The sequence below is a fragment of the Gymnoscopelus braueri genome (genome assembly GCF_963280865.1).
Source record: "Gymnoscopelus braueri genome assembly, chromosome: 9".
NCBI classification, from domain to species: Eukaryota; Metazoa; Chordata; class Actinopteri; order Myctophiformes; family Myctophidae; genus Gymnoscopelus; species Gymnoscopelus braueri.
The window spans coordinates 19,215,093-19,242,889 of record NC_137610.1 but is presented as its reverse complement, the minus strand read 5'-3'; the positions used below and the strand labels follow the sequence as shown (position 1 = coordinate 19,242,889).

The following is a 27,797-nucleotide window of genomic DNA, read 5'->3' as shown; positions in this document are numbered from 1 at the left end:
CATCGGAGATGCATCGGCACACACATAAACAGTGTGGCGCAAAGCAATTTTTTTTTACTTTGCCACATGGATAATTGCAATCAGACTCAAAACAAGGGCAAATTGGACTCAGTTTAAAAATGTTCTGGCATGTTTGAGCTCAGCAAGTTTAGCGTATTAGTGCAATATCTTTTGTATATCGGACCTTGAGACAGGGAAGATGTGAAGTGTGAACCCAAATGCAGGAGAGTGAAGCAGGCCAGGTGGTGATCAAAAACTCTAAATGTGATAGTTTAATACAGGTGACAAAGAACAAGAACTCTTAAACATAAACTAACACATGCATTGCAAAACATGACCCAAAAAGGACTGACTGGGAAGGAACTAGACTGATATAGACATGATTAGAAGCAAGATACCGCTGGGGCAAACAGGAACATAGAACTAAGAAGACCTTAACATAGACCAGGGAACATAATACACATAGAAATACATGACCTAGACAAGTCAGGCAAAGTCTGCGATTGTGACCGATAGAGTGTTAAGCGATACGCAAATCAGCGCAATTCAGCCCTATCAGCAGCTGCTATCCATTATTCGTGCATTCGCCCCTGAGAGTATAAAGATTTACCCAAATGGACCCGTAAAATGGCATCCTTAGTAATTTTTCTACGTATAATTCCATTTGTTTCAATAAGTTCCTTGCTTCTCTCACCCTTGGTGGTGTTGTGCTGTGCTGTAGGCACCAGTTGGACCTGTTTGCTAAGATGTGTCTGGACCGTCAGTACCTGGCCATCAACGAGGTGTCACTGTACACGCAGCTGCCCGTAGACCTGATCCTGCGGTGCATGTCTGACGACTGCCTGCCCATCAACCTGCGGGCGTCCTTCTGTCGCCTCATGCTGCACATGCATGTGGACTGCGAACCACAGGAGGCTGTGGTGCCCGTACGCTACGCGCGCCTCTGGAAGGAAGTCCCCTCCGAGATCACCACCAATGAGTAAGCCTCTATATTGCCATGTGTACGCTTATGGGATAGTAATGTGCTCACTGTTGGTGCATAGATGAATCCCCTCATGGCTGTATGGATCCGCAGGTACGAGTGCGAGTTCAGCGGCACCTCAAGAGAGGTGAAGAAATTTGCCCCCACCATTGATTTTGTTGAGAAATACCTCAAGGATGTGGTCAAGGATGTGGCCAGCCAACTAATTCCATACAAAGAGAAAAATGAGCTGACTCTAGAGGTAAAGTACTTGAACCTCATCTACTGAACCTCCAACACGAGTGAGTCATCTTTATGCACAATTCATTGTTGAAATAATTACTTAATTGTTATTGTATTATGTTCTAATGCAGATTTTCTTTCTTTTATTTTTTACTATAAATCCTCTGTATGAGCCTGATATTTATTTTCCTTTTCTTTTTTCTTGATTTATGATTTATATTTGTATTCTTGAAATGTATTGTATTCTTGAAATGCTTGCCTTCACATTTCCCTTGCAGGTGGTGAATCTGGCTCATAAGCTGGTCTACTTTGGCTTCTATAGCTTCAAAGAGCTGCTGAATCTCACACACACTCTGCTGGACATCCTAGATCCTCTCACCTACACAAACAAACTTGACAGGAGCCCAGAGGCTGGTCAGTAAATTAAATAAAGTAATACATACATGGCAGTTGAATAAAGTACTATTCAAATGTCTCTATTTGTATCACCTCATATTATCTATTGATAGATGCTATTCTGTGAACCTTGAAGGAATAGTTCACCTAAAAATGAATATTCAGTCATTATATGCATGCCAGTTGAAACACAGGTGAAGTGTATTTGTCCATACGGGAATGTTGCCTCCACAACTTCATGGCAGCCTTCAACAAAACAACTCAAATCAAAGGCCGAAATCTGCAAGAAATTACCATAAAATGACTCCCATACTGACTGTTCTTGTCTGAAGTATTCTGAAGCCAACGATCAACTACCAAAATGTACACGCAATTTTACAGAAAAACTAAATCACTTATAATAAGCAGACATGGCAACACTGAGGAGGACATTGCACCACTTAGTACGGGCACTCACAGGCACGGGCACATATCTCCCCCTCCCAATATTCTGGATACTTCATTGTATGGGCTTGGACAGCCAGCGAAGGCAACCAGTCATATAGCTAGGGCCACTGTTTTTCTTTTTTTAGGACATGCCTTTACCGCCCTTACCACACTGACTGAATGCCTCCGCCCTCTGTCCTTCACATTGGTTCTGCAATGCAGGGCTTCTTTACACCTCAGAATTGTTACCACCCACCTCTAGCCCAGTGGTTCTCAACCTGTGGGTCAGGACCCCCAGGGGGGTTCCCCACATGATTTTGGGGTGGTCCCCAGATGACAGTAAAGTGACAATTTAAGGACTTTCAATACCTAAAAAAAGAAATGAAATTCAAAAAGACCATTACTGCGTCAAAAGTAATCAACAAACTATACTATACTATTTTCTAACATCAAAAAGCAGCAAGATATAGGGGAGTGTCATACTGTCAGACGGCTGATGCATGGTCAGATTTTTCCACAACTCATCACCATATTACGATATGAGAGTGGGAACGTGTAGGATGAAACCGCTGAAATTTGTCATCAGTTGAATTGTGGAAATTGTACTTCCAATGCTATGGTGCTAATTATACCACTGTTGCTGCTTCCTTCCCAATGTGCATGAGGTCAAATGTATACAACCAAATATGTCCTTTTCAGGCAGCAACGTGCTGCGTACAATCCAGGACTTGACCAAGAAGATGGTGATGAGACACAACCTCGTCCTTCCAGACACACATACTTCTTTACTCCATGGGAAAGGCCATTCCCTGCCAGACAATGAGGATGTCATGGTGATGGACACCGAGCTGAAGATAATAGAGAACACCAAGCTGAAGATAATAGAGATTCTACAAGTAAGCGCCACATTGCGTCCTAAACACAGTGACAACTGGTTTAATAATGTTGAAATATTTTTGTGTCATTTTTGTGGCTATTTAATTCTTCCCTTAGTTCATCCTGAATGTGAGGCTGGATTACAGGATCACCTACTTATTGGCCATCTTCAAGAAAGAATATGGGGTTGTTGATAACTCTGTCTCAATGTCTGATCTCTCTGCCATGCCAGGTGAGACTCCATCTTTCCTTATAGCTCTCTAAAAACATTTCTGTTGAGTGTCCTGTGAACAAACACCCTTACTTATTACAGAGGCAACTAGAAATGGGCAACCTAACCCACAACAGAGCGAATATCTACACCAGGCCGGGTGGCCTACCCAACGTAAAATGGCAGAAAATCTAGTTAGGGCGAAATGGGCCTATATGGGGAGTTGCGTCATAATCCAAAAATCATGGGAATTATTAATTTTGATTGTATGATCTGACATTGGTTCAAGAGTTACAGGCCAACATGTAAATTGGGCTGCTATAGTGTCACCATTAGGCCAAATGAAAAATGTGGGGTGGAGTAACTTCTTTGGCCTACTAGCACCATGCACAAAACAATTTGGCGTTGATCTGTACTGCGGTTTGTGAAATTAGCTGGCCACTAGGGATGTCACGGTATGCTGTGTTACCGGTGTATTATTAAAATTATGATTGTTATTATTAAGAGAAGTGACAGACTATTCTGCCTCCGTCTCTGCACCGGAGGGCTGCTAGTGCTAGGCCAGCTGCAGGCTAACCTCCCGTCACGGATGGACACACAGAGGTGTCAGATTTCACTTACTGGGTGCTGGGGGTTGAGGGGGGGGGGCTTCCAAAGTTGAGTTGAAAGCTGCATTGAACTCGGTACGGTGAGCTTATACTTCCATGAGTATGAGTGCTTTTATACTTCACAACAACCTGATGATGTGCTCTCAATTAATCTTACTAGAACTTCGGCCTCAGCTCTAGCGCCCGCGCCCACTTGGCAGCGCATATCAGTGGCGTAGCCAGTGGGGCCATGGCTTGGTCAGTAAAGACCCTGTAGCGCGTCTGATATGTGGCATAGAGGGGCGGATTTTAAATCTCCAGAGAAAACATCCGTGGGCTACCATTGGTTCAGCGATCTGTGCGCCCGCCCTGCACCCCTCCTCCTCCCCCAATGTGCAGTATTGAGAGCCCTGACGTCACAACATTTGGAGTGATGGCCACTAACTGCACTCTGGTTGGTTGGAATACACCTAGGGCCCAGGTAGAACCCACTTATAGCCCACATGGGCATCCCAGTTAAGAACCACCTCGGCCCCACATAGAATTGCCTAGGTGGGGCCCACCTAAGGCCCGTTTCGGTGGTCACAAACGGTGCTAGGGTGACCACCTCATTAGGTAGGCCTTAAGCAGCAGTAATGTAACACAAGCTTAACACAGTAGAAGCGAAATTAGCAGAAATGACTACATTTCCCATGATGCCCTCTGATGGTCAGCAACGCCTCGCTGCCATTACGTTACATTGTGTGACAAAAACCCACAAAATACACTAAAATAAAACGGGCTAATTAGGTAGCATTGATGACATTTACCAGACTAACGTTCATACAGGTTGTTGGTAAGATGTGTAACATAGCCGTTTCAGTCACGACAACAGCGTTAGCATTAGCCGCATGCTAACACTACTCGTTCGTTAGCTTAGCTACACGCTAACGGCTCATTATAGGCAGCGCTTGGCTAATAGTCATGTAACCCAACTAACGGCAACACAGTAATGGACATAAACATTGACATACATGCTTTAGACACTATTAGCAGGCTGCATTAACAACCAGCAGCAACAGAATCCAAGTAGCAGGCCACGTTAGCAGCTAATGCTGTGTGTGTACGATGAGGGTTGGCAGGTCTGTTTGTCGTATAAGCGATTTTGGGCTTATGTGGGCGCACCATCTACAATGGACTAACTGAGCAGGAATAGTAACATTCACCACACTAACTGTCATTGTTGACAACGTGATTTCACAGCTGCGTCAGCCACGACAACCACGTTAGCGTTAGCTACATGCTACGGTAAAAGTGCTTTAGCGTTAGCCGCATGCTAACGGCTCATGATAAGCACTCCTGGCCACTAATCATTCAAATACAACGAACGCTATCACAGTAGTGGACATAAACATTCGTTACATTAGTAGAAGTGACCTAAAAGTCTTGACAACAGGAAGGACAGGGCGATTTATTAGAGAAATGACGGTGATTGTGCTGTCGAACTCAGCTTGCCCAACTATCACGGAGCCCTGCCGTTACTGCGTCTGTGATGTCGGCAGGGAGCTGTGTGTCTGAGCGAGTATTGTATGCAGCGCTTGTTTCTTGCCCGTTTCACGGATGTGGCAACGAAGGTGCTCAGTTTTGGTCGCAGATGATGATGATTGGCTGTTAAAAGAACCATCCGGAAGTAAATTGCGAGCTGGCAAAGTGATTTGCATAAGTATTGGGGCATAATGCATTTCATATTAATTGTACATCGTGCAAGTAGAGTAACGGTATGGGAAGCAGCTGGTGTTACAGGCAGAATATTGAGGAATTTTGGGGGAAAATGTGGAGTTAGGTGAGCCATGTGTGTGCTTGGAGACTGCCTCCATACACTTGTGTACCCTCCATGAGTTTGGCCGCCAATTATGGTAGGAGGATAATTATTTCATGGTTGCGTCTTGAACAACGCCAATGAAGGCTGTTTGAGCTGAAACGCGTGCCTTGTTGGTCTCGGTGAGGAAAATAAAATAGTGAAAAGGACATCATGGAGGTCTGCTGGCTTGTTTATCTTCTCGTTGTATTTTTTGACTGTGTGCCTCATCAGTTTGGAAAGGTTTGGTTTCTGTTTCAATTCTGGATCATTGCCAGGCATGTCGAGTAGGACAGCTAGTGGTTGATAATAATAATGCAGGACGCCACAATATATTAATGAAAGTAATTCAAGTGGGCTATGCAGTGTTACCGGTTTTACCGGTGTTGACATGCATTTATTAACTGGTGGGAAATTTCCCACACCGTGACATCCCTACTGGCCACACATACACACAGGGGCGAAAACATAATCTCTGTCTCCGGCATTTGGCCTCACCGAGATGATCCATTGAGCAGAATATCATTTTTTTTGCAAGGTATCTGCTCAACTTGACTCAGTTCTACTCTGGTGAGTATTACGACTCACTTTTGGACCAGGTAATAGAAGAACAATGCTAAAGAACAATGGTGACTTGTCTGGAAACAATCTCTATTTCAAGGACGCAGAGAGCCGAAGGGGACGCATGCACACGAGCGCAGTGCGCGTGAATGTGTTCCGTGCATGTGCGTTTTTTTTTTACCGGGTTTGTTACTTTTTTGGGTGTTTTTGTTACATTAATTCGGCTCATTCGGTTCATTCTGTACAAAAAATGTACTCCATGAAGTGTAGATGTCGGAGGTTTTTCTTTTTTTCTTCTTCTTCATCCCAAAAGTGGGGGGGGGATATCCCTCACCCCATGGGAACTGAGTATGTCCCCCGCCCCCCCCCCCCCCCCTCTCTGCGTCCCTGCTCTATTTATTAAAAACTGTTTCTGATAACAATTTTAGGTGAGAAATAGGCCGCGCAGTTGATCAATATGAATATGAATATCAATCATTTTACATTTTCAAAGGCAAGCCTTGGGATACTGTTACTGAACATCTGGAATTTCCCTGTTCAATTCCCTTCCTTTTGCCCTTATCAGTATATTTCTCACAACCTTTATACTTTGTATTCATACATAAGCTCACAACAATTCTACCTTTCCTTCATACAGACATTTCTCCTGACTGTCTGTGAGCAGTTCCTCAGAGCAGGTGGCTTGGATAGCTTCCCAGAGTCTGACTGTGATTTTTAGACTGGTGACGTCTAAAACCCGCCCGCCCCCAACTGAATGTTGGGGGCGGGGTGGATTTAGCTGTTCAAACTGCTTTTTCGGACATTTATAAAACATATTTATTGCTTATGAGAATGGCAAATAACATAAGTACTGTTATCTGTTGCCCTGCCTTTAAATTATCAGCATATAAATAATCAAGATAGCATTGCACAAATGGAGCTTTGGTTTACTTTACATCTAGCCATGCACTTGCGTTGGTTCCTGTTCATCGTTGGTTCTCCTTTGCTTTCAGCTTTAATATTAGGCCCTCTAAATGGTGGGATAGAATCAGGACCAAGGGGCCGAGCATGACTCCCTCTCTTTGTTATCTCCACAATACTTTCTGTCTCTTGGCCTCTCTTATGCGGAACTGCAGATATGAGTGGTCCTCTTCCTCGTACATCATCTGTCGGGAATGAACTGACCCATATTATGTTACCAGGTTTTGACCCATAACCAAATCCAAAGAACAGTAAACATATATATATATATATTATATATATGGATTAGTGTTTGTATGCCATCACGGTCAGCCAAGTCAAAAGTACCTGCGGTATTATGACAAATGGTCTGTTACAGACTGCATCCATGTCTCTTCATTGGCAAAAGAAATTGTCTGAGGTCCATTCCTGGATCGTAATCATTTCTGGCTGGCTGGCCAGTATGTTCAATTTCAATTCAAATCAGTTTTATTACAGTGCCAAATCACAACAAGTTGTCTCAAGACACTTTACATATAGAGCAGAGACCCGACATTTTCCCACCCTGAGCAAGCATTTCTGCAATGGTGGCAACGGAAAACTCCCCCTTAACTGGAAGAAACCTCAAGCAGACCCAGGCTCTAGGGTGGGTGTCAGGGGGAAAGGGAGAGAGAAGAGAGACAGAGAGAAGGAGAGACAGAAAGAGATAATGTCACAGTGCCATTATTGGTAGGCACTGTGTACAAAACGGTGACTCTAGATTGCAGAGCACTTAGGGGGGCACTAGTGTTAGTGAGACACCAGTGCCACTAGGTCTCACCAAAGATGTATTTCTACAATTCTGCATCCTCTGCAGTAGTTGTCAGATCTTGTTGTTTTCCCTGAGGTGTAACCCTCTAATAAATAGGACACATGTTGAATTTACAAAAACCCTATTTCTTCCAGATTGGAAACACAAACATCCACCCAACTTGGCCATAGATTTCTAGTTATATTGTTTTGGTTTGCCGCCGATGATTTCACATTATAACATTATATAGCATAATTGAAACATTATTTAATCTGAGAACAGCACCCACAATTTCTTACTATCCATGTAATAATTTGACATGGATAGTAAGAAAAAAAAAAGTATATTATAAAAAATATAATTTGTAACACTATCATCATTAGTGGCTTTCTTAAATTTTATGTCCCTAATGTGTAGATGATTCTGATCAATTAACGATAATCCTATTGCATCAGCCCATACCAAGTCCACAGCCATTTGCATTATGTAATACTAGTACCTGATTACAGTTCCTATACTGAAGTATTCATTTGTCGTCATCGTCTGAGTGTTCTGAATAAAAATTGCATTCTCCCATGATGGCATTCCCCAAAAGGTTCTGCTCAGCCCCGAGAGTACAGTACTGTCTATGAAAATCGAGACTTTCCCTGTTGAATTCCCCTTCTTTTTCCCTTATCAGTAAACGTCCACAACACAAGTTTATTGATTTGCTGTGGTGTTGTTCATTTGCTGTTTGAGGTGAACAACTGCACTCATCCATAATTCACAGAGCTCTTGAGTTTTCTTTTCACGTTTGTTTCAGCATCAGCGTCCGAGCCAGACATAGACGAGATTGCAGACAAAGCAGACGCCATGTTTGCAGCGAGGTAGGTGAAGTGAATCAGTAAAAGTAGAATCTGACCATGCCTGAATGATCAGACTCCACAAGCTTCAATCATTAGTCAGCTATGTATAGGAAATGCCTTCCGCTGTATTGTACATTAATATATTTTTGTGTGTGTACTTTCAGCTCAGATTTGAGTGCAGTGGAGCTGGATATTGAGGGTCGCACATTTCTGAGGGTTCTGATCCACCTCATCATGCAAGACACTAGAGGAGCTTTAGTGTCTGAATCCCTCAATCTGATATTCCAACATTTCAGCCAAAGAGCTGATGTCATGCAGGCCTTCAGACGGGTAAAGAGCACAGCGCACACTGGAACAGTGTGTGTGTGTGTGTGTGTGTGTGTGTGTGTGTGTGTGTGTGTGTGTGCGTGTGCGTGTGCGTGTGCGTGTGCGCGCGCGCGCACGTGCGTGCGTGCGTGCGCCCACAAGTGTTTTTCTTTATGAAATCAAAGACTGGACCTGAAACAGTCATATTTCGTATCTCTAAACCTTGTTCATAATAAAGCGATCCCATCCCACTCTGTTCTTTGTGTGTGTGTGTTCCATTTGAGTATTCCTTTGTGTGTGTGTGTTATAGGTCCAGTTGTTAGTGTCAGACCAGGATGTGGAGAACCATAAGCAGGTCAAGACTGACCTGGACAAGTTGCGTTTGACCGTGGAAAAGTCTGAGCTCTGGGTTGAGAACAACAGCGGTTTCAACCCTGAGAAACCAGGGGACAGGCAGGCCAAGGACCAGAACAAGGTCATGTTGTACAATGTTTTAAGGAGACCCAGCATTTAACACTAGAAGAACCAACCCAGACATTTAGGGAAATACCTTTAACATTTTAAACAAGTCAAATTTGTATGTTTTCCGTTCAGCTAACCTGTACATGCCTCATAATAATTGTTAGCATTTGTCATTGTTGTTGTTGTTGTTTTGAAGGCTTACATTAATATGTTGTTGTTGTTCCAGTTAACTGAAGTACCAGTACATAAATGCATGTTGTGACAAACTTTCAATCTATTGTATTTTATCATTAAAATATCATGGTTGAACCCCATATCCAGAAATGTTAAATAACAACAGCACCAATACATTAATTTCATACTTGGCATGTCATTAAAGGAGAGCAGAGGTAGTGACTAAATACATATTTGCTAAAGATCAGTACTGTATGTGTATGTTTGACAGGAGGTGATCCTGAGCCCAGTACAGAATGGGGATATTAAACCACAGATTGACAGCAATAAAGCAAACAACTACAACATTGTCAAAGAGGTAACCTCTGTTCTGTTATTTAATTATGCTCAGTCTCTGTTTGAGTAGTGAAAGGTTGGTGTGGCAGACAATAGTTGGACAATCTTGACGTGTGTGTGTGTGTGTGTGTGTGTGTGTGTGTGTGTGTGTGTGTGTGTGTGTGTGTGTGTGTGTGTGTGTGTGTGTGTGTGTGTGTGTGTGTGTGTGTGTGTGTGTGTGTGTGTGTGTGTGTGTGTGTGCGTGCGAGTATACACAGCTATTAACAATAATTCTGAGGTCAAAAAGTGGCAAATGGCCTTATATTGAGGTCTTTTGTCTCAAGTGAGGTCCAAAATTCCAGACCTCACATGGAAAATTCATTCTGGTTAACAAAGATTTTTTTTAGAGCTAAGGTTACAATTACTGTAGGAAAAGATTCTGGTTGGGATTAGAGTTAATATGATTAATTGTTATTATTATTGTTGTTATAGCATTTGGGGTTAGTTTTAGCATTAATGGTTAGGTTAAGAGTGTGGGGTAGAAATAATTAAGGTTAGGGTTCAAAACTTCAAGAAAAGAAAATGCATCCTAATTTGCGTGTGTGCGCATCTGTCTGTCTGTCTGTCCACTTGATCAATAGATCCTACTACGGCTGAATAAGCTGTGTTATCCTGCTGAGAAGAGCTGTGTCAAAGAGCAGAGGTTATTAAAAAACATGGGGGCTCACACTGTTGTGCTGGAACTTCTACAGATCCCCTATAAGAAGGTGAAGCTGAACGGCTTGTTCCCCTTCCCTACGACTCCTACGAAATCTTCCTGAAATGTGTCATCTTTTTTTCATCTGTCCATTTCTCTGTGTCTGCTTCTGCCTTTAAATCGTGTCTCTCTTTGTTCATATCAATTCATAGACGGATGAGAAGATGAATGAGATCATGACTCTGGCACATACGTTTCTTCAGAACTTCTGCCGAGAGAACCATCAGAACCAAGTTCTGCTCCATAAACACCTCGAAGTGTTCCTTACGCTCAGCTGTTCTTCCTTAATGGTGATAATATGTGAATGGGAAAATGTCCTGGTTTGGACAATCTTGTCTGCTGCTGAGTGCTGCATTAACTAATTAATTATTTATCAAGAGCAACTTATAAAGAGGAAAACATAGCAGACCCCTTGTAACACAGTCTATTTATCCCAATGACTCAACACAATGCACGTGTGTACCACTACCAATAGTATATATTGTACAGAATATTTAACTATCACTTTTTTCATCCAGTTGCTGGAAACTGAGACGATGCGTTATATCTTCATGAACAACTCCCGTCTATGCAATGAGAACAGTGATCGCGTCGTCCCCCATTTTGTCCACTGCATCGAGAGACACGGGAGACATGTTCCGTACCTTAAGTTCTTGCAGACCATTGTGAAAACTGATGACAAGTGCATCAAGAAGAAGTGTCAGGACAAAGTCATGACAGAGGTGAGAATAATTACAGACAGAGGTGAGAAAAAACATATTTTTGTCTGTACCTGCCTGGTTGTTTTCACTGTTCTGTCACAATGAAATTGAAAAATCAAGTTCCCTGCAAAGAATGTGCTGTGAGCAGCACTAAGTGGTCAAAGAGTTTGGACCAAAATCATATTGGGGAAAATAACATCACATCATTACAGAGAAATTCCTATTATTTGATTCAATTCCATTGATTCAAATAATCGCACTCTGAAATCCACGAATGTAGTCCATACCATACATTTGCTATGTGAAATTACCTGTGTGTGTGTGTGTGTGTGTGTGTGTGTGTGTGTGTGTGTGTGTGTGTGTGTGTGTGTGTGTGTGTGTGTGTGTGTGTGTGTGTGTGTGTCCAGCTGGTCAACGGAGGCGAGGATGTGCTGGTGTTCTACAACGAACCCCCCGCCTTCCAGGTGCTGCTGCAGATGATGCGTAGCGAGGATGAGCGGGCAAACAAGGATGGAGCCCTGGCTTACCACATCACCTTGGTAGAGCTGCTGGCCGCCTGCACCGAGGGTGAAAACTGCCAAACTGAGCTGCCTTGTATCTCTCGACTACCCCTGGACGACATTGTTAACGTTGTCACACATGTTGACTGTATACCAGAGGTGGGGGATGCACAGATTCATAGAATAATAGTGTCATGGAACGGTACTGAAGCCAATCTCTGTGAAATCTGTTATCTGTATTATCATGGTTTACTACCAGTCACTCAAGTGCATCCTTTCTGTTGTCTTGTCGTGTAGGTGAAAACGGCCTACGTGACTTTTGTTAATAACTGCTACGTGAGCACCGAGGTCGAAAAGAAGGAGATAGACTCCTCCAACCACATCTGGAAGCTTTTTGAAAATTTTCTGAAGGACATGTCCAGTGTAAGGCTTTGTAGATTTTAAACCACCCTCAATGAATATCCCTTAAAATGCATAAGTGTACAGTAACCATATATCCTGCGTACATTCCCTTGTTATAACCACCCTCGAATACTGCATGAGTGAGTGGAATGAAAGGCATATAAGGCTTGAGTGAAATTGCAAATGAAGAAACAATCACAACATAAATGTGTCCTTGATGAGCATTTCCTTTTTGCTTGTTCAGGCGTGTAACATCACCGACCATAACCACACAGAATTGGCGCTGGAGAAGTACGTCACAGAGACAGTGATGGACATTGTCAAAGGCTTCTTCAGCTCCCAGGTCTCTGTCAACAAATCCAGCCTTCAGGTACTCTTCTTATACACATGTGAAAGGCAGCTGAAGTGTGGAGCATGGACTGAAAGACATTGGTGGGCACATCTGTCCTTGGCCAACTTCTAACTACTTTAGAGTTATAACAACCTGCTTCGCTGTATTTTCATCTGGGATATGGTGAAATATCTTATTTCAGCAGCAGGTGATTTAGACAGAAGTTTCTAGTTTGAAATGCTCCCACAGAGGAATTCTTTTTTATTCTCCTCCAAAATGTTCAATGTTTTAATAAAATCCACTAAAATTGTCGATAATTATCCTTTGGAGTCTTATATGTGGAAAATAGATGAATAGGCCTTTATTGATCCCTGTGGGGAACTTCAGGGGCCCTATTTAGACGATCTATGATGCCAGACGCAGGACGCGAGGGCAATTGCGTCGGGAGGGTCCAACTCCAATTGTTGTAGTTAAATGGCGCACACCACAAAGTGAGGCGCATGGCACAAAGGTTGATATATTAAACACACTGTACTATGCTGAAGTGTTCCTGTCGGAGCGATACTGCAACCCTCAAACAACAATACTGGTGTGTTCCCTCTCACCTTTTCACATCCTCCCATTCCTCCCCCTCCAACCAGGCAAACCAGTCCATCTTTATCCAGCTCCTGCAGTCTGCCTTCAGGATCTATAACTGCACCTGGATCACCTCAGCTCAGAAGGCAGAAATCGAGAACTGTATCAAAACACTGGTAGACGTAGGTGAGTGTTAAGGATAAGGATAAGGATAATTCCTTTTAACAGGTCGTTCATGAAAGTCCTTGCGGTCTTGTTTCCAATGAGAACCTGTGAGCAATTGGGGTTAAGAGTCTTGCTCAGGGACAAATTTCATATCATCGGCACATATGCTGGGATAGCCTGGAATCGAACCTGGGGCAACCAGGGCCAGCTGGTTCCCTAGGCGGGCTCACTAACCACTCAGCTATGGCCGCCCCAGTGTTGATGCATTGCCCCAGGATTGGGGGTTTTGAACGATAGAGCAGAAAGCGTAGGCGGAGACTCTCTGCTACAGCTTGAGGACACTAAAGAAAATATAATTAAATCCTACGTTTTTGGTCTTGCTGACCTTTTCTCTAGTGCCACCCTAAGGCCAAGGGAGCAGTGTAAGGGCCCCTAGACACTGCCCGACATTTGAAATGGTCGGCGAGTGAACAGATCGTTAAGCATTTCACATTGCACGAGTTTCTCTCTTGAAATCGGGCTAAATATATCGTTGTGATTCTCGCACGATTGATTGGTCGGCGACAGGGGTTCACTGATTGCAAGATATTTCACCACGATGTGATCCCGACCCAATACATACATTTGTTTTTATTCCAAACGTCTCACGAAAACGTGAAAGGCTTCCATGATATGTGCGTGAGACCGAGACAGGACGCTAATGATTGACATTAAATCATTCTCAATTTCTCTGTATTTCTCTCTCTCTCCCTCTCTGAAACAAACGTTTCAAAAGTCAACCAGGGTGCAATTCAGATCAGAAGCAGTGTTGCCGTGTCCGCTTATTATAAGCGAGTTGCTTGTAAAAAATATTGGTGGTTGCGTTTCTTTTTAGCTTATTTCCAAAGTGTAGTTGCTTATTTGGCTTTATTTCTTAATGTTGTTGTTTTTTTCTTTGAAAATAGCTGCGACGCGTTGTGAGCTTGCCTTGTAGATCGACTATTTTATTTGTATATAGGTTTAAAGTGCTCATGCAGCCTATAGTCGCTTTTGTTGGGCTTGTTTTCATAGACCTGGTTGCTTATTTCTCTCGCAAAACCTGGCAATACTGTTCAGAGATACATGCGTGCGTCTCACACACACACACACACACACACACACACACACACACACACACACACACACACACACACACACACACAGCTCTCTCTCTGTCTGCAAGCCCTATTCCTTTATCATGTTTAACTTATTACAAGACTGGACTGTCTGGACGGTAATATTGCGGTTCTATGCGGGAGGACTAGCCACGGCTGTAATGTGCTCTCATTGGCTGTAGCGTGCACTAGATCGGGGCCGATAGCCCCAAATATCCAACAAGCTTGAATTCTAAAAGTTGTCGGGAACACCTCGCCGACCATACTTTATCGGGGTGTTTCTTCTCGGAGTACTTTACACACTGCGCGATCAACACCTCGCCGAGGAACGCCCGATCTTGACTCATATCGGTGGTTTTGTCGGCGATCACCAAAAAAGCTCCCCGACAGACAGATCGGGTCAAATATCGTACAGTGTGTAGGGGTCTTAAGGAGCAGCATGGCCTCTAGTGGGCCTACTTGTGAGGAATTTAGAAGTCTTGTTTATCTACCTTTTTTGCACAAAAATCTTACAATGAGTGTGCACATTCACATCCTCGTTTTGGTCATTTCCTCTGGGTCTATAATATACCTCTCGATTAGTGTGTATAATTTCATGAATGGCCATTGTGTGTGTCATTCAGACATTTGCTTAAATAGAAAGAACAGTAGAAACGCAAGTAGCTGAGGATATGGCGTGGGTCCATCAAGAAAATTGATAAAATTGATTCATATTCCGATTAAATGCTTTGAAGCATTTAATTGTTAGGATGTGCCCTTTAGCGTTGGAGTTAGTACAGAGGCCTTGATAGAGTGCATTCAGTGCAACCAAAAAGGTGTATTTATTCTGATTGTACACCGAAAACACGCAAAAATACATGAACACAGGAAGCTCTCCACACAGGTGTCATGGTGGTGTCCAGCTCTCATCATACCAGCAACTCGATTGTTGCTATACTCAGCTGGAGGCAATTAGTTTGGACTCCATGTCAAGGGGTAGATTACCGAATAAATACAGATAACATTAACTCTAGTAACATCTATTAAAACTCCATGCATGAACTACAGTACACCAATAATGACTCTCATACTACAACAATAGTACACAGTACACAACAATATCCCTAGCAATTCCAAATACACATTACAACCCCCCCTCTGCCCTTCTGACTTAGTTCAGCCCAATTACACTGGCCACAGCACAGCACAACTTGGTACATGTTAGGCTTATAATCATCACTTAGCATTACCCTCGCTATTGCACTCATACATTACACATTGCACTTGCCCCTCATGATTATCATTCAATAAATACTTAAAATCATGACTTAATTGTGCAAAATACAACGGTGCAAAATGCTATAGATCAGAATCAGAATCAGGTTTATTGTCACATCACAGGTTTACAAGGTTAAAAAGTGGGTGAAATTCGTTTTCGTACATCGTTCCCATCGCAACGTTATTTCCATAGAAAGAAGAGGGGGAGGAAGAAGAGGGGTGGGGGGAGTGGGAAGGAGATCAAACAAGAGAACAACAAAAAGGCCAAACAAGTTATCTACATATTTACACTAGTACCTGAGATAAAAAAATATGACGAAGATGCCTGAGCATAGCAGCAATGTATACTGTGAATGATATACTTATGGACATTAAGGTGCTTAGAGAAAATGAAATAAAAGCACAATAAAAGACAAAAATAGTCAGTGCGTTATACAGTACATGGGATTAAGGTGCAAAAAGGTGGACTGACCCCTCCGCAAGTAGTTCCATGAGGGAGAGCAAAAAAAAGAAAGAAAGTCACTTGTACCTGGTGTAGTCCACAGGTATGTCCAAGGAGGAGCTGAATCCAAGTAATTTGTCCCTGGTATAATCCACAGGTGTGTTCAAGAAGAGCAAAAAAGGTCCGCGACCAGCTGGACAGTACCGCCTATTGTCAGGCTGCAAGGCTCATGCCTCATTCAGCAGTCTGACAGCAGCCGGATTAAAACTGCACCAGCACCTGGTGGTGGTATTCTTGATACTGCGGTAGGGCCCCTTGCCCGGTCGAGGTCGTTGTAGGGTTTTGAACAGTTTGTGACTTGGGTGGTGCTTGACCTTGATGATGCGCTTAGCTTTGACCACACACCACTTTTTGTACAGTTCCTGGAGCGCTGGGAGCTCGCCTCCCATTGTACTACTCGCTGTAGGTGCCAAACATCAGTAACCTCACTGTTATAATGAGGATTACTTTTATTTAGCGTCCATGTAAAACAGTTAAGTTGGAATCTCTGATTGGAATTATTTTGTTCTGAATGCAGAAATATTGTCCATGTAAATGCAGTCAATGTTAATTTAACATGAGAGTGTAGTACTTTGTAGCCCATTATACAGTATGGGCACATAAAAGGAAACTGCTGTGGCACATGATGATGCTGTGACAACCAACATATAACAATTAATAATGAATGCAAGATTACCAACAAAGTACTTAAAGTACTCACATTTCACAAAGTACTCACAATTATATTGTACACTAATCTAGAGAACAGACATCATCACAATTTGTAGATGGGGAGCGAGTGCCTGATTACTGTGGTCCAATGGTATACCAGATAACAAATTTCACTTTTGCCAGTTAGAATACTGATCATCTTGTTTAAAATTTGTGCTGTAAATAATTGTTCCATGTCAAAGTTGACTAAGCAAACTTATTTGGATGTTTGTGGATAGCTTAACCCCTGTACTCTTCTCCAGGAAAGGCACGAGACATAACCATTCCATTTCCTCTGGACTTGGAGTCTCTGATTCATAAGGAGTTGAGGAAATCTGCCAGCATGCCGTCCCGCAAGGAGCTCCTGAGCTCCTCGACTTACACAACAAACATCATAGAGAAGCTACAGGTGGCAAGTTATCATTATAATGTCATAAGTGTATTCCTATGAGGGTTTCAGGCTGTATTCCATTGGAGTGTAGAGTGCCTAAAACTAAAACTATGAAATTAGTTAGCATTTTTGCATGTCCGGTTCCCTCGTCCTCAAAGTCTATGGGTTTGAAATAAGGTCTGTGGTTTACACAAGTTTTTGCTACGCGGACTTTGTCAGACTACCCGTTGAACCCGTCTGTGTCCCTTTTGTGCCCATATATGGAGATCTCTGTATCTGTCAGTCCTTGTCCCTTTTATGACCATATATGGAGATCCCTGATGTCATCAGTATATACCCATATATGGTCATATGCATATATGGGACCGGACGACTTCAAACTCGGCGCACGCATCGGCAAGGACTTTAGGGAGTGCGGTGCCCGCCGTAGAGTCGTTTGGATATGCAGTTGTCCAGAAGCACCGATCCGACCCACACAGTGTGTCCATATAAAGGCATATGGATCCAGTTGTCCAGAACCGCCGATCCAACCGATATGCCCATATATGGGCATTCCAATATATGGGCATATACTGTGTTCGTATCTGTTGCTCTGGACAACCAGGTCTCCATATATGCCTATATGGGCGTATCGGGTTTGTTTATGTTATGTCTGAGTCACAGCAATCTGGGAACCCATCGTCAAATTTGCCCTTGAACTCTGGGGGCACCGGCCAATTCCCCGTGTAGAGACCGGATGTCGGCCCGTTTACTCTCCTTCAGCCCTCCTCTTCCGGTGGTTCTCCTTTGTTTTCATTCCTAATAACAACAACTCTACGCGTTGTAATGGGATGTTGCCGACAGATTCAGCTGCAGAGCTCTGAATCTGTCTTGAGAGATTATATATGGTGCCTATATATGGGCGCATCGGATTTGTTTATGGCCGGCCGGCTGGCCATAAACAAAACATTCGCTTTTTAATACTGGCGACTGCATTTACGCTTCAAAAATAATAAAAGTGGTCATTTGTTATTGGTAATAATCCAAAATCCATAGGCTTTTTGTCAAGGGAAACAGTAAGATGCTAACATCCTCTTTCCGCTTACAAAATACATTGCTTCCTGCAATAAATGGTTTTTCTTTGTGTGCACGTATCTTGTCTGTGTGTGCTGTGTGTATATATAGGATGTTGGTACCAGTCTAGCAAAGCAGTTCATCCCTAAGGTGAAGGCAGAGTTCTCTGTACTAGTGGACGTTCTCCAGAGCCCTGAGCTGCTGAATCCAGAGGCTGCTCGCGAGTACTGTGACAGACAGTACAGACAAGACTTTATGTCTAAGTAAGTTTCTGTTCAAAACCTTATACATTGTGTGTGTGTGTGTGTGTGTGTGTGTGTGTGTGTGTGTGTGTGTGTGTGTGTGTGTGTGTGTGTGTGTGTGTGTGTTAGGGCATTCACGAATAGTGATTTTTAGCATTCGAATTATTCGACCTATAAGTATTCGAATATTCAACTAATCGATTTGATAAAAAAAAAATTTAAACTTTTTTTTTTTTTTTTTTTTCAATGGCATTGATGACTCGACTCAAGGAATGCGAGTTGACGTCACACCAGAGCTCACAGCTGCGTGTCTGCTGTAGAAAAGACTCTAAAAAAAATATTAGAATAATCGAATAGTGGTTTGATAGTCGAATAGTCGGTTTGATAGTCGAATATTCGAATATTCGACTATTCTGTTAATGCCCTAGTGTGTGTGTGTGTGTGTGTAGGGGGGCTTATCAAAGCACAAAATGCATCATACTATCATAAGTACAGTAATTGATGAACATTGAGATGAATGAGAGTAGCTTAACGGCATTGTAAATTGGTTGTCTGTCTGTACATACATACAGTAGGCTACCCATTCATTGCGCAATGGCTGTACAGTACATTCACCCACGTGCGTATGTGCATGTGTGTGTCTATCCACAACTAATCTGACAAACTACTTCACTGATATATTTCACAGACAAATATGTTCTTTACCTCATAACCTCAGACCAGTCTATGGGATCTACTTACAATGCTGCTGTCCTTCATATATTTTCCAGTGAATCTCATAGTTATTCTCAAAGTGGTGTTGCTTTCATTGGTGAAGTTTATAAAGATTGCTACGTATGCGACCACACAATTCCGACTGACACACACTCATAAACAGAGAGAGAGAGGGAGAGAACTACACACAGAGAGTTACAGCCCATGTCTGATTAACACCAACGTACATTTATAAACATGACAACATTCCCTGTGCACCTTTGATGCATGCACATGTTCACGTGCACAGCTAAGCTGTGGCTCGTTTCGAACTGTATAACCACTGTTCCTGTGGTGGCAAGTTTACATACATTATTCAACTGCCACTTTCCACACAATCCCTATGATGCGCACAGTGCACTCATGTGTGCATGCGCATTAGAGACTGGCAGAGAGAGAGACACACACAGAGAGACCACACACCTGTAACGTGAGCTTGTGCAGACGCACAAGAGAGACAAACCATTCAATTAAAGCCCATGTCTGATTAACACAAACAAAAAGTGACAACATACCTCACACACCTATGACATGCGCACATGCGTGCACGGCTGCACCGGACACAGACAGAGAGATAGAGACAGAGAGAGGGAGAGACACAGCTTGATTACTGCTTCAGACAGTGTTATTATGGCTCCTGGCAGAGATTTGCGCTCACTTGAGCGCAACATTCTAGATTTAATTTATTTGAACCTTTCTCACAACCCCATTAAATTCTCAACCTCATTTTGAAATGCCTACATGTTGTACTCTTTGTTGTATTGTATAAGTACTTTATTATTTGTTTTGTTACTGTTGAACTGAATGTTTCTGTTGCTGTAAGTATGCATATTTGAGAGCTGCTGACAACTGTCAAATTGCTTGTATGTGTGAAAGCATAATTGACCAATAAATATTGATGACTGATCAATCTGGGAACCCATTCGGTAAAAGACAACTCGGTTTGGCTCCTCCCCTTTCTTAGTCCGCTTCCTCCCGGGTGCTTCTGTGTTTTTCCTACTAACAACAACACTACTTGTTTAGGGCAGTGGTGCTGACAGATTCTGCTGTTAGCAGAATCTGTCTTGACTCACTCTTGAGAGATGAATGATTTATTGATGATTCTGATCTATGTCATATTCACAGATTAATTAAACATATCAAGGAGCTTATGGGCAAAGAAGACAATCTTTGTATCAAGATCCTAAAGACTCTCAGAAAGATGCTGGACAACGAGGAAATCTGCGAGGAATCTGTGAGTACTCAACGTGGAAGATCTCTAAAACTGGGTTTGAAGCCCTATGAAAATCAGCCAATTTATATTGCTCTCAGTCTCAATAGGCCTATAAGATTATTTTTTTATTATTGTTGATACTTTCGATCTTATCACCAATAAGTCTTGGCGCCGCATTTAAATACAAATCACCTCTAGAAAGCCTGCTGCCTCTTGTGGTTTGGTGCATTTAGTCCGGTGTTGATGTGCTGAGATCTGCTGTGCTCTAGTCGCTGCTCTCTCCCAGGTCTATGGGCCCACAGCCCAGTCGCTCCCTCATCAGTATGCTGTGAGCCTCGCTGTGTTACATAACGCAGGGAGGCACTTGAGGACACACTCACAGAGCGGGAGAAAGAGAGAGAGAGGGGGGGGGGCACATACTGAACAAACAAATCAATACTGCAGTGAATCGGGGGCGAGGGGGGATGCAGAAACCCGTCTTCTATCACCCTCACTGCCAGAGGCCTCTAAAGAGAGTGGAGTTTTGGAGTAGACAAGGTTTTTTAGGTGAGAGTGCCCTCATGGGGGAGTGCAGGAGCCATGAGAAAAGGGTCCGATTTTTAATGACCTTTTTAGAAAGGTTAGAAAGGTTGTTGCACCCAAGAAGAGTTCATGCAACAGAGAATGGTGGTGCTCCGACTTTCACTTTGACTTTTAGTCGAACTGCTATAACTAATATTGACTAAGATTATCTTTATGTATGTGTGAGAGGCCAATTATTTTTGTTTTATTTGTTTGTTGTCCTGATCATGTTTGCAACCTCTTGTGTTGATCAGTCAAGTCCTAAATACTTTGTCTTATGATGAATAGCGAAGATAGCCGCTAGTAGACGCTCAAAATGCGTTTTATCACAAAGTGTTGAGAGCTTATAAAACAGCAATTTTTGCTTTAAAACATTTTTGACAGTTTTCTTTTTAAATTTGTTTTACGATTGTCGTAAATTGTCGTTAATGACATATCCAAAATAGGGACACACGGCAGGTTGTAAGTGGTTAACTATATCCAAGCATCAACAAATGTTTGAGAACCTGTTAAAAGTCAATGAACAGTGGCATTTTTTCAACAACAGCACCCTCAGCTGTACTGGTTTGTGAAATGTCAGGTTGTGTGGGTGTGTGAGCGAGGTGTGCGTCGTGCATGTGCTTGTGCTCTGTTTTGTCATATCCCTGTAGCCCTGAGCGTGGAGCTACAGTCTCACTGCACAGGAGAGAGGGAGAGAGAGCGTGATTCAGGGAGATGTATAAGGAGAGAGAGAGAGGGAGAGCGAGGGAAGGAGGGAGAAAAACAGAACGGGAGAGAGAGAGAGAGAGAGAGAGAGAGAGAGAGAGAGAGAGAGAGAGAGACATAGAGAGAGAGAGAGAGAAAGAGAGAGAGAGAGAGCGACAGCAGGGGCTGGTGGCTACCCTGGGGCGCAGTGAGTGGGAGGAGAGTGGAGAGAGAGAGAGAGATGGAGGGAGGGGGAGGGATGGACAGAGGGAGGGAGGGAGCGAGGCAGCCATGTGAGGAGCCATGTGAGCTGAGGGAAAAAAACCCCGGGCAGCGGCTGCTGGGCGAGGGATTGGAGAGGAGCGGCGTCTGCTCGCTCCATGAGGAGACAGGGCAGGGGGTGCGTTTACGTAACAGCCTGCAGTGGCTGAGCCAGCGTCACGCGGACCATCACGTTCTGTCCCACTCCCTCCTCCCTCCCTCCCTCCCTGCTCTCTCTCTCTCTCTCTCTCTCTCTCTCTCTCTCTCTCTCTCTCGTCTCTCCTGACTGCCCCCCCTTCATGCTTTGTCTCACTCCATCGCATCTTGTCTGCCTGCCTAAGTTATTTTCTCTTTCTCTCTTTTGCTTTCTCTCTCTCTCTCTCTGGGTCGTGCCAGGGGCACTGATGGGGGAGAGAGCGCTAGGCTGTCTGCAGCAGTGAGAGGAAAGTTGTTGATGTTTTGTTGGCCCCACAGTGCTGCACTTTGGTTGTGAGATTAAAGACAGCTTTATAATTGTTTGGGTTCCCCCTCCCCCCTCCCCCCTCTCACACACACACACACACACACACACACACACACACACACACACACACACACCAGTCTGGGACGGGGGAAGTCTTTCAGGAAAAACCTTGGGGCACTGTCTGCTGAATCACGGCTGGACATTAAGTTTTAATGTTTCGTTTTTTGTTTGTTGTTCTTAATTAAATTTAAGTGCATGCTTTAACAACATGAACCATAGCGTCCCTATTTTGGGGTGAACATTTAGCAGATCTACAAGCTCACAACATGTCGCAGCGCAATGTCTTGTGAACGTATAGATCGGCTATTTTCCATGAAGAGATTGGGTAGAGGGGAAAAAGTAGCAGACACAGTATAAAGCCCAGGGGGGACCCTGGTCAAGTATATTGGGTTTAAGTGGTTAAGTACGAGGGGGCGGGTGGCGGGTGGGGAGAGAGGCTGGCGACACGAGCTATGTTAGTGCACTGAGTGGCAGTTGGGGCAAACGCAGTACCCACAACATCATTTACGATTCTGTGCCTATCGGTACATAACTCGGACGGCGCTTAGTCGACTAGCAGACCATCGGCCGGTCGTCGCGGGCACTCGCGCCTGGAGGCGCTCGGGCGCGACTCCTCGGCCTCAAGGTCTGCTGAGTCGGCGCGCCTCCGTCATGGTCCAAAACTATACTTTATCGGCGAAAAAAAGTAGTCTGCGGTTGTTTGAAAAAGTATTGTCCCAAGTGGGAGTCGAACTCAGACTCCCAGTTGTAGTGGATTTAGGGTCTAATGATTAGCGAGGTGCGCCGCTGAGGCCAGTGCTGAAATTGGGTATTCGGGCTGTATTAGAATGTGACGTCCTAACTCTTCTAATGTAGAGGTAAGAAGTCCCCGCCCGCGCGCCCGCCCAATAGGGCTTCCAAACTACATGCAAAAAGGCTGTTCGCAGCTTGGAATCCCCACTGATGATGTCATTGTCAGGCAGGTTTTTGAACTGTCCATGGCCAATGAGATGCTGACTGAGTAGACTGAAATTGTACCATCTTATTATGAGCATTAGTGAGGACGAATTATAATACAGTATATGAAGATAAGGTTGAAAATGGGTGATGTTCTCCTTTAAATACATTAGAATTTTACCAGGATTTTTTGATTGGTGAACGCACTTCCAGCAAGACAGAACAAAAATAAATGTGCATGGTTCTGTCTCCAGTTCCACTCAGGTATTAATCCCATGCTCCCTTGTGGTGTATGTGTGCACAAATGCATGTGTACAAAATAAATATGTGTGATTGTTCACCAAGTACCGAAAAGCCTGTTATGTAATGTCAACCTTCTTTTCACTCTTTATTTTCTCTCTCTCACACACTCTTCCCTGTCATTGACATGCAGACAGCTATTGGTCTGTCGGCCTCTCTGTCGGCCTCTCTGTCGGCCTCTCTGTCGGCCTCTCTGTCTGTCTGACAAGTTTGGCATCACTGGCCCAAGGCAAAGCAGATTTACAGATTACCACCCACTCATTGCTAAGCTCATCACGGGCATTCACGTAGACAACATAGACATGCCTCCCCCAACACACACGTGCGCACACACACACACACACACACACACACACACACACACACGTGTTGCTCTCTGAGTTCACTCCACTGGGTTTCCCCTGTCTGTCTGTTGGTCTGATGGATAGTGGAACTAGCCAGCCAGCCAGAGACGCTGTATGGACTCACGGATGCGTATTTCACTCCTGGCTGGCCTCATCCTGACACACCACATGCTCTCTGCTCTCAGACGACTGCAGTCACGAAACATCGAACACATAGAATGCTTGTGTATTAGATACCTAATTGTATCTAATAGACAGTAAAAATGACAGGTCCATTTGGTTCCATTGTTACACTCACAGATTTAAATAAACACTCAGTTTAACCACAAACCTCTATATTTAATCAACTTGAACTCAACTTGGTAGGCGATGTATTTTTGTCCGCTCTTTTTTCCCTCTGCACCATATCTCTTCACCAAGCCAATCTACAAGCTCAAAGTGCTTTGTGTTGTGAGCTTGTAGATTGGCATTTTTTATGTGTTGCATCCGAGACACGTTGTGAGCTTGTAGATTGGCACACGACACTGTATGAATCGGGCTTAAAAGGAATGCTAGGGTTCAAGTGGTTAAAATAAAGAAATAAATACCAGAAAAAGTATAGCCACGTATCACCAGGTTTTGGTTAGTTTCTGCTGACAGGGTTGTCCCTCTCTCACTCCCGTCCTGCCTCACTCCCTCCTCCTTCCTCCTCTTCCCGCCTCCCACCATCAGTCAGGTGTCTGTAGGGAGTATCATGTTTTTTGGTAACCATGGCGATGAGGGATCAGCACATGTTGTTTGTCTGTCTGTCTTGGCCCGGAGTGAGCGTGGGAGGTCTGTGTACCCTGTGGAGAGATGCCATCAGACTGGGGGGGAGGGGGGGCACATCGCCTGTGCCACGGTGCTGCAGTACCCCAGTCCGAGAGGGGAAGAGAGAACTTGAAGAATTAGTCAATATTTAGACAGGTCTTGAGTTCATGGCTTCTGGAATCAGGCGCTGTGAATGAGATTAATTGTCGCATCAAAAGGGTTTCGATACAGTTCCTTGTGTCTGTTACTTGAACCTGATTGTAGCTGAATTGTGCCAGTTGTATTTGATAAAAAAACTAAATATGACTGTGCTGAAGCACATGACAATTAACAAGACGAATGGTGTGAATATCATGTTGTGTCTAGACTCTTGATATACTGAATGTACTTCTACAATGTGCCTGAAGGCCTTTGCTAATTGGGGCAACAAATTAATAAGTTGTATAGGCCTACCATTATGCGACAGCCACATAATAAAAAGTCTTAATTTAACTCTGAGAGTATAGAAAAACTGACCAAATAACGTTAAATGTTCAAAAATAGCTGACCTACAAGCTCACAACGTGTCGCATCGTGGCGTGCTGTGAGCTTGTAGATATGCTATTTTTGAAAATATTGAAAATGCATCACAGAGCAACGTAAGTCACGTATATGTTTGTGAACACAGAGAGAGAAAGCATCATTAGAGATAAACAAGCGAGCTATAGCGGTACCTTCCTTCCTGTGGAGAACCTCCAGTCCTCACACACACTTCCAGTGTCTTAATGCATAACCATGTTAGCCAGTCACATGCGGCACTTCCGAGGTGAACCCGCCAGCGAGGGGTCAGCCTTCTTCATGAATACGTGTTTATGCGCTCGTGCCGCGCTGGTCTTGTATTTTCTCGAACACTGCCGATCTCACCAATAATGCTATCACATGCAGGCCTAATTTGTTTTGCTGGTGCGCTTGTTTGTAGGGTGAAAGCATTTTAAACACGCCATGTAATTGTGGGAAATTAGAGTGTGTGTGTGTGTGTGTGTGTGTGTGTGTGTGTGTGTGTGGGGGGGGTATATCCAGAGGGGGGGGTTATATTATCTTTTTTTCCCTTTTTTTCTTTTTTATCCCACGATTTTGTAACCCCTATTTTTTTCACCCTAGTGCCAATGCCCAAGCATGTAATCCTGGGCACTACCTTCCCTCTGCCAACCTAGGGAGGCCAGGGCCGAGCTCATGCCTCCTTCAATGCATGAGAGCCGTCTGACCTTCTTATCACCTGACAGGGGAGAGTTTCCCTGGTTGGACGTAGCGCGTGGAAGGAACACGTTATCCAAACATTTACAGAAATAGCAAAAATTTCAGCTTGTACTCAAACAGTACAAGCTCACAAAAATCTGCTATTCTCATGAAATTCTCTATGAAATAATACGATGGTAAAAAGTGGTTAATGAGAAGTAAAATATGTTTTAGTTTTTCCTCAGTGCATTCCATCAGTGTCCATAGAGAACAGACAAAGGGTAGGCAAAAGCATGTATAACTATGTGTGTAACTTGGACCCATATTTTACTGTGTGCTTGTCGCCCCAGAACCTGCATTAATGTTCCAAGCCAGGTCTTATATCCAGAGATCAGAATCAACACCTAACTCTCAGATCACCACTACTGCAAGTGGCAATCTCTCTCTTTTTTGCCTCTTTTCCTCTCTTCCTTGGTCTACCTCGGTCTTCTTCCACAGATGGCCAGGCAGGGATGGTGCTGTCATCCTAGCGCAGCGTTCCTATGGCTTCCATTCACACAGACTGTGTGTGCCTTGATTGTCCCCCTTCTCCATATAATTGTTTCCCCATACCGACGAGGCCTTGTTGTGTGGCGTAGAAGGCACCCGCTCCCAGCTTGCGTTTTCCTCCCACTTACGAGTCGTAGGGGAGGTGGTTACTGAAATTGACAGCCTTGACAATAATTGCATTCTTTATTGTAACATAACAACAGCAACCTATATTTAAAACAGGACACTGCGCTTATAATAGCTTTCTTTATTATAACATAACAACAACAACCTATATTTAAAACAGGACACACGCTGTGCTGTGTGCTTATTTTCTCCGGCTTGATTTTACGCCGCAGCCTGCTGAAAAGCGCTCTCCTGTGAACTCGGGTCAACGCGATCCACGTGACAGCGATGATGAGCAACTATCTAGCAAGTGCAGTTTCAGAACCTAACTCCTCACTGAACACAATGTGTTGACATTCTACACTACTGTTCCTACGACAGCGGGATGCAAACTTTGTTCCCCCTCTATTGATGGCAGAAGCTGTACTGTGTTACAATGCACTTGTTCAAATTTTCCCAGACACAAAGGAACCTGCCCAGAGCCATCTCGAGTTTCTGTTGCAAGCGGATGTACAGAAAGGGGAAAAAACTCCATGAGGAAATAGTGAAGCCTACCATTTCACTTACCTGTCCTATAGTGGCCCTAGTTGGCTCCATAAATGACCTTGTCTGACCTGCGGTGTTCTCTGGCAGTGCTGCACTGATTCCCTATTCGTCTTGATTCAAGGTCGGTGCTCGCCACTTCCCGCATGAGTTCTATTAAGGCCACCTAAACCAGCAGCCCAGTTCTTACTTTCTCCATGCATCCCCACCACATCCAGAAGTCTAAGTAATCTGCAGACAGCATAGCTATGAGGCGGAGAGAGAGAGAGAGAGAGAGAGAGGGGGGGGGGGGGGGGGGGGTCGTCAACTCATCCCCAGCTCGGACACCAGAACCGCAGTGTGGCGTGCCGGTGCACATTTTAAAGCGCCACGGCTGTCTGCTCCCTACTAGT

At 43.9% G+C, this 27,797-nt stretch overlaps 1 protein-coding gene across 1 annotated transcript in view; it reads left to right on the top strand.

Annotated features, from left to right (window-relative positions):
* Window positions 1-27,797, top strand: part of LOC308092562 (inositol 1,4,5-trisphosphate-gated calcium channel ITPR2-like) — a 79,663-nt gene that overhangs the window by 20,322 nt on the left and 31,544 nt on the right. Inside the window, exons 18-36 of the mRNA XM_080438528.1 lie at window positions 722-979; window positions 1,076-1,223; window positions 1,483-1,618; window positions 2,726-2,922; window positions 3,020-3,134; window positions 8,630-8,693; window positions 8,837-9,002; window positions 9,289-9,453; window positions 9,886-9,972; window positions 10,571-10,696; window positions 10,839-10,976; window positions 11,205-11,408; window positions 11,795-12,046; window positions 12,185-12,310; window positions 12,534-12,659; window positions 13,262-13,382; window positions 17,207-17,352; window positions 18,499-18,650; window positions 20,508-20,616. Coding sequence (XP_080294654.1) covers window positions 722-979; window positions 1,076-1,223; window positions 1,483-1,618; window positions 2,726-2,922; window positions 3,020-3,134; window positions 8,630-8,693; window positions 8,837-9,002; window positions 9,289-9,453; window positions 9,886-9,972; window positions 10,571-10,696; window positions 10,839-10,976; window positions 11,205-11,408; window positions 11,795-12,046; window positions 12,185-12,310; window positions 12,534-12,659; window positions 13,262-13,382; window positions 17,207-17,352; window positions 18,499-18,650; window positions 20,508-20,616 — 2,836 coding nt within the window. The remainder of the gene's footprint in view (window positions 1-721; window positions 980-1,075; window positions 1,224-1,482; window positions 1,619-2,725; window positions 2,923-3,019; window positions 3,135-8,629; window positions 8,694-8,836; window positions 9,003-9,288; window positions 9,454-9,885; window positions 9,973-10,570; window positions 10,697-10,838; window positions 10,977-11,204; window positions 11,409-11,794; window positions 12,047-12,184; window positions 12,311-12,533; window positions 12,660-13,261; window positions 13,383-17,206; window positions 17,353-18,498; window positions 18,651-20,507; window positions 20,617-27,797) is intronic.